The sequence below is a fragment of the Panthera tigris genome, chromosome E3 (assembly GCF_018350195.1).
Source record: "Panthera tigris isolate Pti1 chromosome E3, P.tigris_Pti1_mat1.1, whole genome shotgun sequence".
Classification (NCBI taxonomy): Eukaryota; Metazoa; Chordata; class Mammalia; order Carnivora; family Felidae; genus Panthera; species Panthera tigris.
The window spans coordinates 24316738-24335887 of NC_056675.1; the positions used below are offsets into that span (position 1 = coordinate 24316738).

The 19150-nt window shown below is 39.4% G+C and overlaps 1 protein-coding gene, 1 long non-coding RNA gene and 1 pseudogene across 2 annotated transcripts in view; 2 read left to right on the forward strand and 1 right to left on the reverse strand.

Moving 5' to 3' along the window:
• The window catches only part of LOC102961769 (cytochrome b-c1 complex subunit 2, mitochondrial), a 28166-nt gene extending 27984 nt beyond the window's left edge, over nucleotides 1-182 (reverse strand). Inside the window, exon 1 of the mRNA XM_007084105.3 lies at nucleotides 56-182. Within this exon, the coding sequence (XP_007084167.1) occupies nucleotides 56-88 (33 nt within the window). The 5' untranslated portion in view covers nucleotides 89-182. The remainder of the gene's footprint in view (nucleotides 1-55) is intronic.
• Nucleotides 183-518: 336 nt separating this feature from the next.
• LOC122234706 lies at nucleotides 519-11842 on the forward strand. Its single transcript, XR_006212618.1, has 6 exons — nucleotides 519-621; nucleotides 1834-1913; nucleotides 3897-3965; nucleotides 4069-4310; nucleotides 10622-10819; nucleotides 11594-11842. It is a non-coding gene; the product is annotated as an uncharacterized LOC122234706 (long non-coding RNA).
• Nucleotides 11843-13360: 1518 nt separating this feature from the next.
• Nucleotides 13361-13910, forward strand: LOC102962440 (annotated as a pseudogene).
• The last annotated feature ends 5240 nt before the right edge of the window (nucleotides 13911-19150 follow it).

Here is a 19150-nt window from a genome sequence, read left to right on the forward strand (position 1 = left end):
GACATGCTGACAAACTGCTCCCCAACCTTTCCCCAAGCCCACCGGCTGTGCTCACCGAAAAAGACCCAGCTCTGCTTAGCAGCTTCATGGCTCAAGATTGCTCTAATCCACGGTCACAGCCGGTTAAAGGAAAGCAAGATGGTGGCCGACGACGGAGTTTCCCAGCTTCCCCCGCGACACTCTTTTCCCACGCTTTCTACGTAAGAGGACTCTCTATGCGGACAGCACTCTACTGCTCCCCGGAGGAGGTTGGGCCAGTCCAATTACTCTAAGACGCAGGATAGGCAGACGCATAATTTTGTAAGTAAATAATCAGAAGATTACTTATGTTACCACTTTTTGGGTTCTAGTCCTGGCCCGGATATCCACTCTGTAATCCTGCTCTACGTCTACGACATCCCATCACAACCCCCCCCCACTTTGGATTCTCCCGATCCGGATTGTCCAATGAGAGAGCCCGCTTTCCCGGGATCCCACCCGCGGCCTCTGGATTTACCCTTGCTCTTGCGCTCCCGCACTTTTCTGCTCTCTTTCGGCCGGCGCTTTCGGAGAGATTTCCGTTATCTATTTGCTTTTTTGCAGAGACGGGCTTCGAGTCCGGACGTGACTGTCTCTTGCTTGGTAAAGTCCTCATTAGATCATTAGCTTTCTGAGAATAGAGGTCTTGTCCAATGAACTTGCTGCTCTAACTCCCAGAACAGGCGGGGGATACAAATGGGCTGAGTCCTGAAACCGAGGCAGTCCTCACAATTAAGGTCTCTGCTTTCATGAAATTTATATTCTAGGCCGAGGCTACGTAGAAAACAAAAATTTAACTACACTTTTCGTATGCGAAAAATTAAAATGTTTTGAATAGCAGGGCTGTGTGTTGGGGGTACTTCTGAGCTGAAACCTGCATACTAGGAGTCCCGTGACTATCCAGGGGAAGAAAGTTCACCCCTCTTCAATGAGTATTAACTCATGACTCATGAAGTCACCTTCCATGGCTATGCTAAAGATTGAGACGTGGTCCCCTGTCCCTCAGGAACTTACAGTCTCGTACTGTGCTATCGTAGCACGGTTGGGGGAAAACAACATTAACACCATTTAGAGTTAGAAATGCAGAATCTACATACTGAATCAGAATCTGCATTTTACAAGAATTGCACATTGAAATTTCAGAAGGGCTGGTGGTGCTTTAGACATTTACAAGGCATAGACGAACTTATGTCTAACTCTTTGGTCTGTAGCTAACTGGCTTCACGCCTACAACTGTCTAACAGGATTTCAGGTGACACCTGATCATTAAGAATCTGATGCAGGAGTGGAGGGATGCCATGTGGAAGGAACTTTCATCACTCATAGCTTTGTCTTTCCCTGGTTACAGTTATTAGTAACCCGTTTATTTGTTCAGAGGTCCAGTTCCTTGTCTGGAGCCCAAGAATGATTTGAGAGAACCTAGGTTATATTTCTGCTCAACTCCAGTTTAACATTAAGAGGTCCGAAGAGAGCGAAAAGCATATATACTGGCATCCAGCTCTTTAAGGATATCAAAAGGGAATTTTCAAGTCATTTTTTGTACAATGTAGCTGTTCAAATTAGCATACAATCATTTTCTTTATAAATAAAAAATTTTAACTTTCAAAAAATTAATCTAAGTCAAGGGTAAATGGGCATGTATTGTACTATTCCCTCAGCTTTTCTTTACATTTGAAATTTTTCAAAAAGTGGAAAATTATTTTTGGAATATTTATGTCAAACATTCTAATTTCTTCTATGTGCAGTGGCAATAAAATTTACTTGGGGACATGGAAAAAAAAGTATCTGATGCAAACCCAATTTCTGTGCTTTCAGGGGGCACCCCTAACTCAGTCCGTACCACACAGGAGAGTGACCCAAAGTGTGGGAGACTTAACACTATAGTGGTGCATGAGGTAATTTTAAGTTTATAAATGAATATTGTTCCATTTCAACAGTTGTACATTTATTTTGGAAATTGATTATGGCAAGCAATACTAGTAATGAGTTTCCTCTTTAAATACATTATAAGAGAGTAAAAGTAGGTTTAAACAACATTGAGTAAATTAACTACTGGTAATAGTTATGGCAAAAATCATGAAGGTGCTATACCAATGAGTGAAATTGGGGAAACATTGCTCTGATCAAGTCACCCACCTGCTTAAAATTTTTCAATGATTCCCCATGTTTTTCAAGATAAAGTTCAAATTTATTAACATGGAATATAAACCTCTATTTCCAGTGCTTTTTAAGCATTACCCCCCAAATTAGCTGCACCCCTGAGAGTCCAGTCATTGGAATTTCATTCAACAGTTCAGGTTAGGTGGGATACACACACACGCATACACACACCTATTTAGAATGTTCCCTTGTAATAAATATCACCCACACCTCAAAATTTAACTGTGACCCAAACAAAAAATTGTTAATATGTGGTAGGAATTGAAATATAATTCATGATATCACCTACATAAATAACATAATTCTAAGTTTATTCATATTTTGTACCACCGCAAATTTCCTATTGTTATACACTACAAAGTAGGACTGCCATCTTGTGGACAGATCTACCACTTCCACATCATATCGGTGTCCTACCTAATTCATTGACTGTTGCTTATGAGGGGAGGAAGGGTGTGTGTAACTGAGATGGGATGCCATTGTTAACATGTGTGGTATTGGTAGGTAATGTACATTTTCCACCTCATGCTTTTCTTCAGCTCCCAACCAGTTGTATAGCTAATTACATAATTATAGTGCTGGGGGAGGCTGGATCCTTGAGCTCCAATTCTCATTTTGTGTTGTCACTCCCTATACCTTTTGAATAATTAATGCTTGGAGGAGTAAGCCCCCCAAATGGAGGGAAGTAGTAAAAGAGTTGAGAATTGAAGACACAGAAAGAGAAAGCGGGTGGCCAAGAGGATAAGAAATAAAGGAGAAAAAAGGGAGGGAAGAAGAGTGTTCTTTATCTAGATGAGGCTCCAGATTGCTTACATCTCCTTACTCATTACTTTTTAAATGTATTTTTAAAACCTCTTTTCCTCTTTTATAATGCCCATGGCCCAGACTAGCATAAAAACAAGGGTGTCGGTGACAGAAGACCTTGAAATTTCTCCAGGTTGCCTTACCAGCTCATGTCAGATTTCTGCCACAACTCTCAAATTTTACTGCAGAAGAAAATGAGGTCCTTGAAATTGTTTCTGCATAGGAGACACTGCAAGCCCTGGGAGAGGAAAGGAATAAGAAGATGGAAAACCAGAGGAGTACATTGCTGGAAAGCTTTGTTAATTTTCTTAATATGGAGTCAAATCTGACCCGTGGAGCCCAACTTCCTGCCTTGAGCTGGAGTTGGGTGGGTGGGGAGGAACATCATAAGGACGGAGGCTATGGGGAGGCAAAATAGACTCTAGGAACGTGGTTTGATCTTGTACTTGGGAACATCATCTTGCCATATTAGAGCCAGAGGCATTAATTGTGGCTCCTCCTAGTCCATAATTTTGATTGTTGGCATTTCCTTCCCTGTTCCTGAATCCTACCCAAGCAAATAGCACTATAGCCTGGAGTTTATTCTCCCTTCTGGGAACTTTACTGCCTTGTATTGATAATTGGTTGTTTATTCATGTTTCATTTTCCTTAACTAGATTAAAGAAAAAACATTATTGGCATTTTCAGACAAATAGAAGTTAAAGGGATAGCACAATGAACTCCCATTTACCTATTGCCCAGTTTCAACCAGAATCAACATTTTACCTTTCTTTGATTTTAAGCTCCTTAATGGAGAGAACTATGACTCATAAATGTTTAAGGTAGCTACCAATCATAATTGGGGAGGGGGATGGTTATGTAAAAAATTTTTAAATATGGAATGCTTCACTAATTTGTATATCATCCCTGAGCAGGGGCCAAGGGCATGGTTATTTTTGACACCTCACTTTAGTGGTCAAGATCTGAAGTCAAAGCTGCTTTAGGTAATGTTTAATTCTCCCACTTTCTTTTGGATCCATGCATTTTATTAAACAGAAACATACAGCCCTTTTGTCTTAAAAACTCTGCTTTTCACATTTCTCTTAGTTGTATGTGGGATCCACGTAAGTTTGCTACGCGCCTTCTTGGTTGATGTCAGATGTGAAAGGGAGAATCCAAGGGAGATCACTTGTGTCACAAGATTGCAAAGACAAGGAAGGAAGGAACCTCAGGATTCACACCTTACTGAGAAAGAATATTCTGGAGTCAGCCTAGATGCCAGTGCTGTATTCTTATGATGTCCAGTTTCGACCTCATGATATCAAACAGTGTGAAATTCTGCAAGCAAGGTAGGCTGATCTATCTTCTTTGAAATTATTTTATGACTCAGGTAGCCAAAACTACTTTAGCAAGGAGGCCTTGACACTGGTAAATTTGGGAAAGGAGAATGTGTTTGTCATCTCTTCGGTATGGCTTTAGTGGAAGTCTTATTTGAGTGGTGACATCACTAAAGATATGTTGTTACCTGCTACTAATTCCCAAGAATAAAAATGACTTCTTAGGTGTTAAAATTGCAAGCCTTAACTTGTGAATCCCCTGGAAGCCTGCCCATTTTTTGCCCCAGAGCCAAATACATATCAGAATTAGGTGGAGTACTAGTTAAAATGCAGATTCCTGGGTTCTCCACCACTCTGACTGAATCAGACTCTACAGGGTTTGGAATCTAGGAGTTTTCATTTAAAAATTTTTTTTAAATGTTTTTATTTATTTTTGAGACAGAGACAGAGCATTAGCAGGGGAGGGGCAGTGAGGGGGAGACACAGAATCTGAAGCTGGCTCCAGGCTCTGAGCTGTCAGCACAGAGCCCAATGTGGGGCTCGAACTCACGAAGTGTGAGATCATGACCTGAGCTGAAGTCAGACGCTTAGACGACTGAGCCATCCAGGGGCCCCAAGGAATCTTCATTTTAAAGAAAAGCCCCCCAGGTGAATCTAGTGCCTAGTCATAAAGTCTGGGAACAGCTGGCTTAGCCTCTCTGCCCCTGTGTAGTAATTAGCATATAGCAGGAGTGTATGCCTTTAATGTTTATTTATTTTTGAAAGAGAGAAAGACAGAGTGTGAGCAGGTGAGGGGCAGAGAGAGAGGGAGACACAGAATCTGAAGCAGGCTCCAGGCTCTGAGCTGTCAGTACAGAGCCCACTGCGGGGCTTGAACCCATGCACTGTGAGATCATGACCTGAGCCAAAGTCAGTTGCTTAACTGACTGACTTACCCAGGTGCTCCAGGAGTATATGCCTTTAAATTTTTACTGTTTACACACAAAACACAAGGAGAGAAAACTTGCTGTCACTTAAAAAATTTATTATTATTTTTTACTTTAAAGAGAGAGAGGGCATAAACAGTGGAAAAGGGCAGAGGGAGAGAAAGAGAGAATCTCAAGCAGGCTCCATGCTCAGCACAGCCCACAGTGGGGCTCGTGGGGCTTGATCCCATGACCTGGGATCATGATCTGAGCTGAAATCAAGAGTTGGACGCTCAATCGACTGAGCCACCCACACGCCCCTTGAGGTCATTTTAAACTCAGAAATTACAATCCTTTTGCTTTTACTGAATTCCTAGATTGTTAGATTCTCCTTGTTTAATTGTATTTATCTGTTCTTCCCTACCCATTGCTGTCCTTCTATCTCTTGATGTGGAGATTTCACAGATGTCTGGGGATTCAAGTACCAAACTTAGACCCCTGGTTACTTTCCCTTCCTTTCCTGCCCTCCATCCTTCAACATTTCTGGTTTTTGTGTTTGTTTGATTTTCATTTAGTTTCAAAATATCTCCACATTTAGAAAGCTCTGAGGTAAGAACTAGAGTTACTACCTATGTTTCTATATCAAGTTTATAATTAATGTTACTCTTTCCACCTGTAAAACATTCTGGGCCAGGAGGCAGGACTACATTGATTGCAATACGTTCTGGTTTATAAGCTGCTATAATTAGGGTTACTACACAAACCGAGATAATTTTGAGAGTAAAAGGGAGAACTATAAATGTTTATATAATTTTGAGAGAGAGAGTGAGCACGTGAGCAGGGGAGGGGCAGAGAGACCGGGAGAGAGAGAATCCCAAGCAGGCTCAGCACTGTCAGCACAGAGCCCGACACAGGGCTTGAACCCACGGACTGAGATCATGAACTGTGCCCAAATCAAGAATCAGATGCTTACTGACTGAGCCACCCAGCTGCCCCAGGGAGAACTATTAGTAAGTAAACCAGGACAAAATAAATCTGGGACCATATGACCAGCAATTTCACTCTTAGACATATACTGAAGACAAATGAAAATATGTCCACAGACAGACTTGTGTGTGAATGTCCACAGCAGCATTAGTCATAATAGCCAAAAAGTGAAAACAACTCAAATATCCTTTAACTGGTGAATGAATAAATACAGGGTATGTCCATACACTAGAGCAATAAAAAAAATAACAAAATACTGAAACTACATGTATACAACATGGATGAACCTTGTGTAGGTAGAACACTAGTTTCTGGAATCTGAATACATTACATGGCAAAAGTGATTTTACAGATGTGATTAACTTAGGGATCTTGAGATGAGCTTATCATAGTGGACCCAATGCAATCACATGGGTATTTATAACATGGCAATGGAAGCAAAGGTCAGAGTGAGAGTGGTGCTAAGAACCAAGGAATGCAGGTGGCCTCTACAAGCTGGACACACAAGGAATGGTTTCACCCCCAGAGTGTCCAGAAGGACAGCTTTGCTGATACTTGGATTTTAGCCCCACTAAGACCCATTTTGGACTTTTGGCCTCTAGTACTTCAAGATAATTTGCACTGTTTCAAGCCACTAAGTGTGTGGCAATTTGCAGCAATTAGAAACTAGTATAAACCTCAAAAACATACTAAATGAGGGGTGTCTGGGTGGCTCACTTGGTTAAGCGTCTGCCTCTTGATTTCAGCTCAGGTCATGATCTCACGGTTTGTGAGATCCAGCCCTGTGTCCAGCTCTAAGCTGGTAGTGTGGAGCCTGCTTGGAATTCTTTCTGTCCCTCCCTCTTTACCCCTTCCCTGCTCATGCATTCTCTCTAAATAAATTAAATAGATAAACATTTTAAAAAGCCATACTAAATGAAAGAAATCTGGCATACAAGATATTTATATGAAATGTCCAGAGAAGAGAAATCTATAGAGACAGAAAGTCCTAGGGGTTGCCTAGGACTGGGGGTGGGAACAGGGATCTTATCAGTGAGATCTTATTAGTGTGATGAGAACAGCAAAGTGTTCTAGAACTGGATTGTAGTGATGGCTGAATTGACTAAGAATCATTAATTAGTACACTTAAAAGAAGTGAATTATAGGATATGTGAATTACAACTAAAAAGTGGGCAGATAGTCACCCTAACAATAAGACAATGGTTCATCACAATCTCCCAGAAAACCTGTTAAAAAGATGCCTTGGTCCCACTCCTCTAGATGCTTATTCGTTGGGTTTGAGAAGGCCAGGGCACCTGCATGTTTAATAAGATCCCTAGATACAGCCTGATGCATACCATGGAATATTTCTCAACATGTGATTCGTATCATCTGCATCATAATCACCCCAGGTGCTTTGAGAAGCACAGAGGCCTGGTCCCAGTGCGGTTTTACTGAATTGGAATCTTTGGGAGTGGGGTCCATTATCTGCTGTTTTAATGAATTTGGTAACTGGTGCTCTCTGCAGCCAGCAATGTCCTTGTTTTTATCTTGTAGTAAACTTCCAAATGCTGTCCCACATGATAGAGACTTTGCTGATGTATTTGTCCCTCAGAAGTCAGAGGTTTCTTTTTTTTCTCCCTGTTGTATGAGCTGGGATAAAAATTATAGAGATGTTGCTCAATGATCTAAGCTCAAAACATGTGTTTGTCCTGTTAAGTCTCCCATACATCTGAAGGGCTATTTGTACACCGCGGTCCTTGCTTTAGAAGATAACTCATTAGGGAGCTTCTTTAAAAGTGATTATTTAATGTCCAAGGAACACTTTTTAAGAACTTTTTTCAATGCTTATTTATTTTTGAGAGAGAGAGAGAGACAACGTGAGCGGGGGAGGGGCAGAGAGAGAGGGAGACACAGAATGTGAAGCAGGCTCCAGGCTCTGAGCTGTCAGCACACAGCCTGATGCAGGCTTGACCTCATGAACCCTGAGATCATGACCTGAGCCGAAGTCAGACCCTCAACCGACTTGAGCCACCAGGGTGGCTGCAGATTGGTTGCACAACAATATGAATACACTTAACACTACTGAATTCTACACTTAGAAATGGTTAAGATGGTATATTTATGTTACGTGTTTTTTCTTTTACCACAATGAGGATAAGATAACACAATTCTTTTCTAGCACAGTGTTTTTACCATATGCACATCAAAGCTAAGTTAAAAAAAAACCCCTGGGATCCTTGCATTCTAGAAGGAACAATCCTTGAAAAAAAATCAGAATTAACTTCTTACTGAAAATATGCACAGAACTCATATTTTTGATTCACAAGGATGAGGTGAGAAACCACTTTATGTTCATTTAAATATTATTTTTTGATTAGTTGTATTTTTAAAATATTTATTTACTTTTAACATTTATTTTTGAGAGAGAGAGAGAGGGAGAGGGAGAGGGAGTGAGAGAGAGAGAGAGAGAGAAAATCCCAAGCAGGCTCCACAATTTCAGTGCAGAACCTAATGCAGAGCTCAAACTCACGAACCATGAACCATGAGATCATGACCTGAGCCAAAATCAAGAGTTGGACGTTTAACTGACTGAGCTCCCCAGGTACCCCATTTTTAAAATATTTAAACAAAAACACTTTAAGTGGAGAAACAGCCTAAGAGAGTGACCCTAAGTGTGAAAGAGTGAAGGCACAGATGGGGTATTCGTTTGCCAGAAGATTTTAGAGCTAATCAAAGAGAAATATTACTCTGATACAGAGCAAGAGTGGTCAAGAGCAGCCAAAGAGGGTTGAGAATGATTCCCAAGTGGGTGTTGAAATTAGAATTTAGAGAACAACTTAAAGAAATATAATTGTATTGAAATTATTAAGCAAATGTTAACTATTGGAAATTAATATATTTTTAAACATTTTTAAAGTTTATGTATTTTGAGAGAGAGAAAGAGAGAGTTGGGAGGGGCAGAAAGAGAGGGAGAGAGAGAGAGAGAGAGAGAGAGAGAGAGAATCCCAAGCAGGTTCTGCATTGTCAGCACAGAGCCTGATGTGGGGCTCAAACTCACGAACTGTGAGACCATGACCTGAGCCGAAGTCGGATGCTCAACTAACTGAGCCACCCAGATGCCCTGAAATAAATATTTTCTAAGTTGAAAATAGTTTGGAGATGGATAGTTATGTGTGATACACATTACAAGTGTATGAATTGTACACACATTATGAATGTATTGATACTACTGAATTGTACACTTAAAATGGTTAAGGCAGTATATTTTATGATATGTGTATCTTGCCATCATAAAATAACCTGGAAAAAGTATCAGTAGTAGAAAAATTAATTTTGCTTAAAAAATATTCATTAATAGTATACCAACCATGCTTGAAGCAGTATACTATATAATGTGAAGTGTGGAAAGATGAGTAAGACTTTATATTTTAGTGGGACAGACAGAAATAACCAAGAGAATTAGGAGGTTTAAGAGAAGAGAAATTTAACTTTACAGTTTTAATATTTGCCACTTAAATCCACCTGGATATTTTGTCATCACTTTAAAGCCAGGGATCTATACCATCAAAGAAAAAAATCAGACTAGAGCATTAAGTACACATGAAGTAAGATTGGCTAGCACAAACAGAAAGTATGTGACCCCAGGGCACTACATTAGAGGAAGTAGTTCATACTTGAAAATATAATGTGAATTAAAACAAAAAGGAAAATATAAAGTGAATAAGGATGGCAATAAAAATGCTTTTAAAAGACATATTCCTTTTTTTAAAAGCTAGTTAAGTAGAGTAAAATGACTACACTTACTCTTTTATTTTTATCCTTATCTATTATTTAATTCTGCAAAATCTGGCTCTTATCCCTGCCAGTGTGTTAAACGTCCTCTCAGATATTAGTAAGGACCAACTGATAGTCTAACATGAGACTACCAAATTAAATTTGGCACAACTAACAACAAATTCCCATTAAATGTTTGCTGTAGGTATTATATGCTTGGTGTTAAAAAAATAAATGCTCTTCTGGTAAGTCTCTTCTAATGACTTTTGATTGTACTTGGAATAAAATCCAAACTCTTATCAAGGCCTAAAATGCCTCTGCACACCTTTCCAATGTTCCTTTTGCTTCAGCCCTAGATGTCAGATGATCTAATCACATCAATCTTTTTTTCCAGCCTCAGGGGCTGAACAAGTGTTATTCTCTCCAGCTGGAAGGTACTCCTGAGCCTGAGCTCTGCTAGCTGGCTGGTATCTTCTTACCTTTTACCTCTCAGTTTAAATGTCACTTTTCCAGAGTCATTTTTTGATAGTCTTCCTCACAGCACAATGGTTTCTCCCTGTTCATAGCACTTATCTTAACTATTAACACAGAATAATTAGTAATCACAATTGCTAGTATTAGTTACTAGAAGGTACTAGTAATAATAGCTTGTGTATCCACTTCTGTCTTCACTAGAATGACAGCCGTGAGATATGCTTGTTTTGTTCATCACTGAATGAGGACATTCATCCCTGAATACCTACTGTGTCTCCTGGAACATAGCAGATACTCAACCAGTATGTGGAATGAATGAAATTAATTCAAGCCACTGAACGTATTATTGTAAACCAGACTATGAGAAGAAAAGAATAAGGACGTTGGAATCTTGAGAAGGTAGCTATTTCTGCTAGACCTCCATTTAGGCAGATGAAGTACCAAACTCATCCTCCTTAACAAGTTGGCAGTAACTGCTTAGGAGCGTTGAACATTTTTCAATAGCTGATCTAGACAGCTGTTAATGTCACATCGTCCAACCACTTGTCTGGAGTTTCATGAAATTCACAGATGATCCCCCTGCTATAACTTTGGTGCCATGTTCACTCATTTAACCCAGCAATCACAAAATTTCAGGCAGATTCAAAGCAGTCCCTCCTCAGAAAAAATATTGGTTCTCTGACCTAACCTACCGAAAATCATGTGGGCTTGTAACTAAATCACACCAAACTTGTCAATTCTGGTCTTGGCAGAGATACTGTGAGAGTAAGTATGTTGATTCATGAAGCAGTTAAATTCCAATGAGCAATTCCAGATCTGATAATTAAATTCTTATTATAACCTTGGGAACATTTTAAATTAAGTTCCCTCACCTGAAGTGGCAACGAATCATTGCTATGTTCAAAGTCCTGGTCAAATATAACAGCGGCCATTACACAATCAAAATCCTTATAATATTTAACGTATTAAAAAAAATTTCCTCTGAAGTAAAGCCATGAACTATGAAGGGAGAAAATCTAAGCAGTAAGCTTTCAACATAAAGGCAATAATATCTGATGCTCTATCTGAGGGAATGAGACATATCAGACAACTTTATAGAGACAAATTTGTTAAGCCTGCCAAGGATGGCAAAACTTCAGTTTCCTGATTCTCTGTAAAATTCCTCACTTGTAGAGTCAACTTTCACTTGGAGAATTTCAACTGCAGTCTACAGTTAAGCTCATCCACTGTTGGCCCCACTACCATAGACAAGAAGATGTAAAATCTAAGTAAGGATCTGTACCAATAATTTAATTAAAATTCCTCATTTTATGGGTCATATCCTAATTCATAATTTTTTTACTCATGCGGTAACTAATTTCCTCTTGGGTTGCTTAAAATTATGAGGGCCAAGTGTAAATTACACTGGAAATTACTTAAACTAATTGCCATATAGAATGTAACTGTTAATAATTTCTTACTTTTAATACTATTTAATAAAATCTATTGTGGCATTTTAGTAAGATTTTTTACTACTTCATTGTTGGAAAGGATATAAACCAATTCCCAGTTTCTTTGGATACTGGTATTAAGGAAGTAAGAAGGTGGACTCTGGAGGGACTGACTTGCAATTGTGAGAACATCTATATGCTTTATAGAATGAGAATTTCAAAATACCAAGAGAATGACAGTAGACAGCTGTTTGAGTATGAATTCCATGATTAGAAGAATCCATTGTTGCTTCTGAAACAAAACGAAAGACACAAGAACATAGTGTTTAATGTCACATCAAGGTTTTATTCCTTCCTCTCTCACTCCTTAATACCCAGTGCTCCATGTACTAAAAAGTATCAGTATCTTCTTGTCAAAAGTTGTCTCTTTCTTATTTAGTCACTCCACACTCCAATTAGCTATTCCCCCTAAGATGCTTTCTGCTGACCAATGGGGAAGTATTTAGAAACTACTTTGGCAAAAGACTTAATTATCAAACTTTTTGGGGTTGGTATGTTGTATCCATTCTCCAGCCCATTTTTCCCAACTAGTCCAATTTCTGTGAAAGCTGGATCCTGTCTCATCAGACTTCTTTTTGGTTTTAATTATCAGTATTTGTGTCTATGTGAATATTGCATCATTCAGTATTTGTGTCTGCCTGAAACCTGTCACATCTGATTGAATGTTTGCCTTGACTTCCTCTTATTAGTGGTGGTCTTCCTTTTCTGACCTTTAACCAATGTGGGTTTCTGGACTTAAAAATATATATGCCAATCACCCACCTTCTTAAGGAAAATACTAATAACTCTCTAACTCTAGTATGTGATGGATTTTTGATGATCCAAATGCTCATTTTGAATCTATGATCCTGGAATAGAGAGTATCAGTTACCATAACATAGGTACTCATCAGGTATTAGGTTCCCCGCCCTGCCGCTTATTTTTTCAGATGAGTATACTCACTTTTTCTTTAAGTTTACTTATTTATTGAGAGAGAGAGAGAGAGAGAGAGAGAGAGAGAGAGAGAGAGAATTCCAAGCAGGCTCCATGCTGTCAGTGCAGAGCCCTAAGCAGAACTTGATCCCACAAACCGTGAGATCATGACCTGAGCCAAAATCAAGAGTTGGATGTTGAACTGACTGAAATCAAGAGTTGGATGTTAATTGAGCCAGACAGGCACCCCTGAATATATTTACTTTTAAAGCAAAATTCTCCCAAAGAAGAAGTGTAATCTTCTCACACACCACTGCCATTCTTCTATTTGAAGGGGCAATTCACCACTGGTAAAGACTAAAGAGGAGAAATGTAGAATACCCAACAACATGTTCACTGGGGTCAAATATCAGAAATGCCATACTCCTATTTTTATATCACTCTTTCATACACGTATTATTCCATACACAGGTAACAAGAATATAACTTAAAAAAATAGCTTCCCCATCTCGAAGAGTAGAAAAATATCTAACACACAGTTTATTGAATGAATAATCCTCCTGCCTAAAAAAGAAAAAAAAAAAACAAACCACAGCTGTTTTACTATACCCGCCAACATGGGCCACGTCTGCACCAAGACCGTGAAGAAGGCAGCCCGGGTCATCATTGAGAAGTACTACATGCACCTGGGCAACGATTTCCACACCAAGAAGCACGTATGTGAGGAGATTGCCATTATTCCCAGCAAGAAGCTCCGTAACAAGATTGCAGGCTATGTTACACATCTGATGAAGTGGATCCAGAGAAGCCCGGTGAGAGGCATCTCCATCAAGCTGCAGGAGGAGGAGAGAGAAAGGAGGGATAGTTATGTACCCGAGGTCTCAGCCCTCTGGATCAGGAGATCATTGAAGTAGATCCTGACACTAAGGAAATGTTGAAACTTTTCGACTTTGGCAGTCTGTCCAACCTGCAGGTCACCTAGCCTACAGTTGGCATGAATTTCAAAACACCACGTGGAGCCATTTGAATCTTTGCTGTGCTGTAATACCTTCAATAAACCTTGGACAGTAACCTTAAAAAAAAAAAAACAAAAAACAGCCAAATCCTATTTTTATATTCATACTTCGGGGTACCTTTCTTACAAAACCTGTACAACAAAATCTGATGTATTCTCATGAAAGGCAGCATCAGAAGAAATGTCATCTTTCCACATGTTGCAGGAAATTAACTGGGTATGCAGTAAAGAGAAATTGCAAAATTTCCAGTGATTCCATGGGCTTGAGTTATAACTCTAGTTAATCACATCAACTAGTGAGTAGGAACTATTTACCTCTACAAACTTGGGTACATTAGATTTCCAAGACTGGCCTATGCTTAGTTACTCTCTCTTACCATCTTATTTCCCTTATGGCATTTATCAATCTGTAAGTATCTTGTTTGTTTATTATCTTTGTTACTAAAACATAAACCAGGAAGGGACACCTCTTCTGTGGAGTTCTTTACTCTGTGTTCAGTGTTTAGCAGTGCCTGGCATAGAGTCTGTGTTCAATATTTTGAAAAAAATGACTGAATGAATTTCTTCCTAACACACACTCTACCATCATTTTTTTTTTCTGCTACGAGATATGCAACTTTTGTATCTTTTATATCTATTTGTACTTTTTCTCAAAGACTAAACTCTAGGCAGGAGGATCTCTCTCTCTCTTTTTAAATCTCAGTATCTCTAGAATCAGCGAAGTGTCCAAAGAGAGTACTTACTCAATAAGATTTTGTTGGGTTGGCTAAGGTAAAGATTTGAATATACCCACCATTCAATGTAGTATTGGTGGTGGTGGTGGAAGGGCAGAACCTTTTATAGCTACAGTGACCACTGTATCCTGGATTCCCTGGGATAGCCCTCGTCTCTCTAGCTCTCGTTCTGACATTTAACAGTGTAGTTGGAGTGACATTTTGAGGCTTACTAACAAAACCATGGGCCATGAGAAAGCCGTTAAGGCACAAGATTTTGCTGATAAAATCTTTCCAAATTCACCTTCCCAACCTCCTTAACTCTGTTAATGGTTCCCCAAGTTCAGATCCATGTAGCTGTTCTTCTATCATTTACTCCCCATAGACTGCCACCAAGTTTTGCCACTCCTTTCTTTAAAAATGGTTTCTTGTATTTATGCTACCTTCTCCATTACTACAACTTCACCTTCATATATGATAACAATATTGTGAAAATACATGTGCAATTATAGCAAAGGTTACATAATAGACTGGGCTAGGTACAGTCTTCCAAAATATATTTTATTCTTGAAAGTCATCATTTTTCCCTGGGAAACTTTTTCAAACATGTGGGGTTTTTGTTTTGTTTTGTTTTTTGATACCCCAGACCACCATTTTGCGTTTTTCTTTTAATTTTTTAGTGAAAGGCTCTGAGTACTGTGAGTTGTGTAAAATCCTATTTTTTCATTCCCCTTCTTGGCTCTTCATCCAGGCATGCTTTACCTTCTCTCTACTCTTTAATGTTCCACCACTACCTATCTACAGAAACAAAAATCAAGGGGTGTTTGGGTGGCTCAGTTGGTTAAGTGTCTGACTTTGGCTCAGGTCATGATCTCACGGTTTGTGAGTTCAAGCCCCAAGTGGGGCTCTCTGCTGTAAGCATGGCTCCCCTGCTCTCTCTCGCTCTCTCAGAAAATAATAAATAAACATTACAAAAAAAGTCTCAAAAACAAAAAACAAAACCCTAGCAAAGTTTCTCTTCTGGTGAGGGAGTTAAATCTCAGGTCAGGGTTGGGATAACAATGGCCTGATTGAATTGACTTATGAATGGCTTAAGCTTTCCAAATTTGTGTTTCAAAAAAAAGGTGCCCAGGGGCACCTGGGTGACGCAGTTGGCTCAGGTCATGATCTTGAAGTCCCCTAAATTTGAGCCTTGCATTAGGCTCTGTGCAGACAGCTCCGCGCCTGAAGCCTGCTTTGGATTCTGTGTCTCTCTCGCTCTCTGCCTCTCTCTCTCTCTCTCAAAAATAAATAAACATTAAAAAAAATTTTTTTAAAGGTGTCTGTAATTTAAATGAATCTTTTACTAAAGTAAAAACACCAAAAAATAACCTTAGAAATTAATAAAAAGCTACCCAATTATAGTGCTGAAGAACTATAATTTGGGCAGTATCCTGGGCATCTTCTCAAAACAGTGCCAGTATTTACATACCTTTATCCTGTCTTCGTAGTTGCTGTGGGGTCTCTAAAGGAAAGAGTCAGTGGGTAGAGGATCAATCTGGTTTGTCCATAGGGTGGATGTAAGTCACCTGTGCTTATTTAACCAATTTGGGAGGAAGGCAGACGGAAGCCAGAAAACTAATGGACAAACTGTGTCAACAGAATACTGGTTTTAAATAGGAGGGAGGTTGGAAGAACCAATTATTTTTGTTTTAGTTTTAAATTCTCCTACAGATTAAAATATGTCTATTTTAATATACCACGTCCTCCCCACCCTTGCACATCATCTGACCTTCCTGAGAATCACTTTAGTAGTGCAATTCTGAAGTGTATCATGCATTTGAAAAATGTTGGGGTGGGAAAAAAAGGGTAACCATTTCAGTGAAGGCTTGTGTAACTTTGGAACACTCCCCAGGAAATTAAAATATACACCAGATAATGAAGAGCAACATCTGGAATGTTAAAACAACAACAACAACAACAACAACAACAACAACAACAACAACAAAAGTTGACCTGTCAGCTCAAAGCCCTTTTGCCTAATGGCTGGATTTCTCAGTGGTGGGCTATATGTATATTGTAGAATGTTCAGCAGCATCCCTGGCTTCTATTCTTCAGATGCCAGTAGCACCCACATTCTCAGCTGTGACAACCAAAAATGTCTCTAGATATTGCCAAATATCCTTCCAGGACAAAATCGGACCTGGTTGAGAACCACAGCCTTATGGGAACAGCAATTCCTTTCTTTTGAGAGGCAGTATGTTCTTAACCCCTATAAGAATTTAAGAGACTAGCTCTGAAGCCAGATAAGCTGAGTTCAAATCCAAGTATACCATTTAAAAAAATCTGTGTTATTGTGGGTAAGTTACCTAACCTATCTTTGCCTCTGTTTTCTCATCTGTAAAGTGGGAATAAAAACAGTACCTATTTAACTAGTTTATTGGTTGAGTTTATACTCAGATAGTACTTAATAAAGTACTTACATTTTAAGTGCTCAAAATTAACAAGTATTATTAGGGAATTATGGTTCTGCTGGCTTATATGACATATGCAAATTAGAAAAAAGACACTCCATGCCACAATTTATAAAACTGTATTATGTGGTAGCCCTTGGAGAACTGATTTTTTCTCACCCTAGACATGGGATCCTTTTTTGTTTTTATTTTTTTAATGTTATTTATTTTTGAGAGCGAGAGAGAGAGACAGAGCACGAGTGGGGGTAGGGCAGAGAGAGGGAGACATAGAATCTGAAGCAGGCTGTAGGCTCTAAGCTCCAGCACAGAGCCTGACATGGGGCTCAGACTCACAGACCATGAGATCATGACCTGAGCCAGAGTCAGATGCTTAACTGACAGCCACCCAGGCACCCCTAGACATGAGATCTAAATGGAAGTTGAGGGGCACCTGGGTGGCTCAATCAGTTAAGTGTCCAACTCTTGATTTTGGTTCAGGTCATGATCTCATGGTTCCTCAGATTGAGCCCCAAGTTGGGCTCTGAACTGACAGCATGGAACCTGCTTGGGCTTCTCTCTCTCCCCCTCTCTTTCTGCTCCCTTATCCCCTGACCCCATCTCTCAAAATAAAGAAACATAAAAAAAAAATAAATGGAAATTGAGATCTTTTTTTTTGTGCATCAAAATGATAGGCATACAAGATCTTGGCAAATCAGTTTGAATCCTTCAAGGCATTTTCTAATTTGAGTGAGGTAAAGTTCTCTCTGATGATAAAATGTAATGAGGTAAGTCTGTAAGCCAGCAGCAGCAACATCCCATTGTGGGAGAAAAGACTAATGTAGCAGAAAAAGTTAAATTGACATGCAGAGAGCCCTTGAGAAAGGCTGGCCATGCTTTTAGTGCACAAAACCCTCACTGCCACCCTAGTTCTTGAAGATTGGTTGTACGATTCTGGTGGTACATCCTTTGAGATCTGGATCCTTTATTTTGGCTGTGCATAAAGACCATCTGGCTAATACAGTTTCTGAGATCCCACTGCTGATCTCATGAAGAATAAGCTCATGGGGTGGGATTTGGTTAGGTTTATTAAAAGATAATGCTCTAGGCAAGGCTGTCAACTAAAGGTTCTAAAGATGTGTGAAGATAATAGAGTGGGCATAATGGGTTTAAATGCTTTCATGTAACAGGTCTGTCCATTTATTTTTTTTTAATTTTTTTTTATTATTTAAAAAAAAATTTTTTTAACGTTTATTTATTTTTGAGACAGAGAGAAACAGAGCATGAACGGGGGAGGGGCAGAGAGAGAGGGAGACACAGAATCGGAAGCAGGCTCCAGGCTCTGAGCCATCAGCCCAGAGCCCGACGGGGGGGCTCGAACTCACAGACCGTGAGATCGTGACCCGAGCTGAAGTCGGACGCCCAACCGACTGCGCCACCCAGGCGCCCCATAGGTCTGTCCATTTAAAAAATGGCATTCTTCCATTCTGCATTCAATGCAAACATTTGTTAAATGTCTATAATGTGCCAGACACATGCTGGGTTCTATAAGTACAAAGACAATAAGGTCTCTCAAATAGATGTTTTATTCTCTATTTGATACTTAAGAAGATGATTAGTTCCGAAACTATTAAAATTCTATGTTCCGAAACCAAAAATTATCACCTCTGTTAAAACTGTTGGTTTTCAAAAAGCATTTAAAAAAACCAAAGGCTGCCAGATTCCTTAAAGTCTTAAACCATTTTAAAATTCCATTTTAGGGGCAGCTGAGTGGCTCAGTCAGTTAAGCATCCCACTCTTGATTTCAGCTCAGGTCATGATCTCCAGGTCATGGGATGGGGCCCCACAATGGGCTCCATGCTGAGTGTGGAGCCTGTGTGGGATTCTGTCTCCCTCTCTCTCTCTGTCCCTTCCCCCCATTAACATTTTTTAAAATTCCATTTTAAATATAAGCTGTTTAAAATAAAATTACACACAAACTATATTTTAACACTGAAACAACACACACGCAGGACATTTTCAAGTAGAAATCAAATTAGATGATTCACAGTGACTTCAGTCCTGTACTGGGTAAAGAGAAAAAAGTCCTTTCAAATTTTTCTCAGAATTTCCGGAATCAACCTAAGTTTTCCAGAACTTTACAAAGCCAGGGCACACTTTTATCCATCACT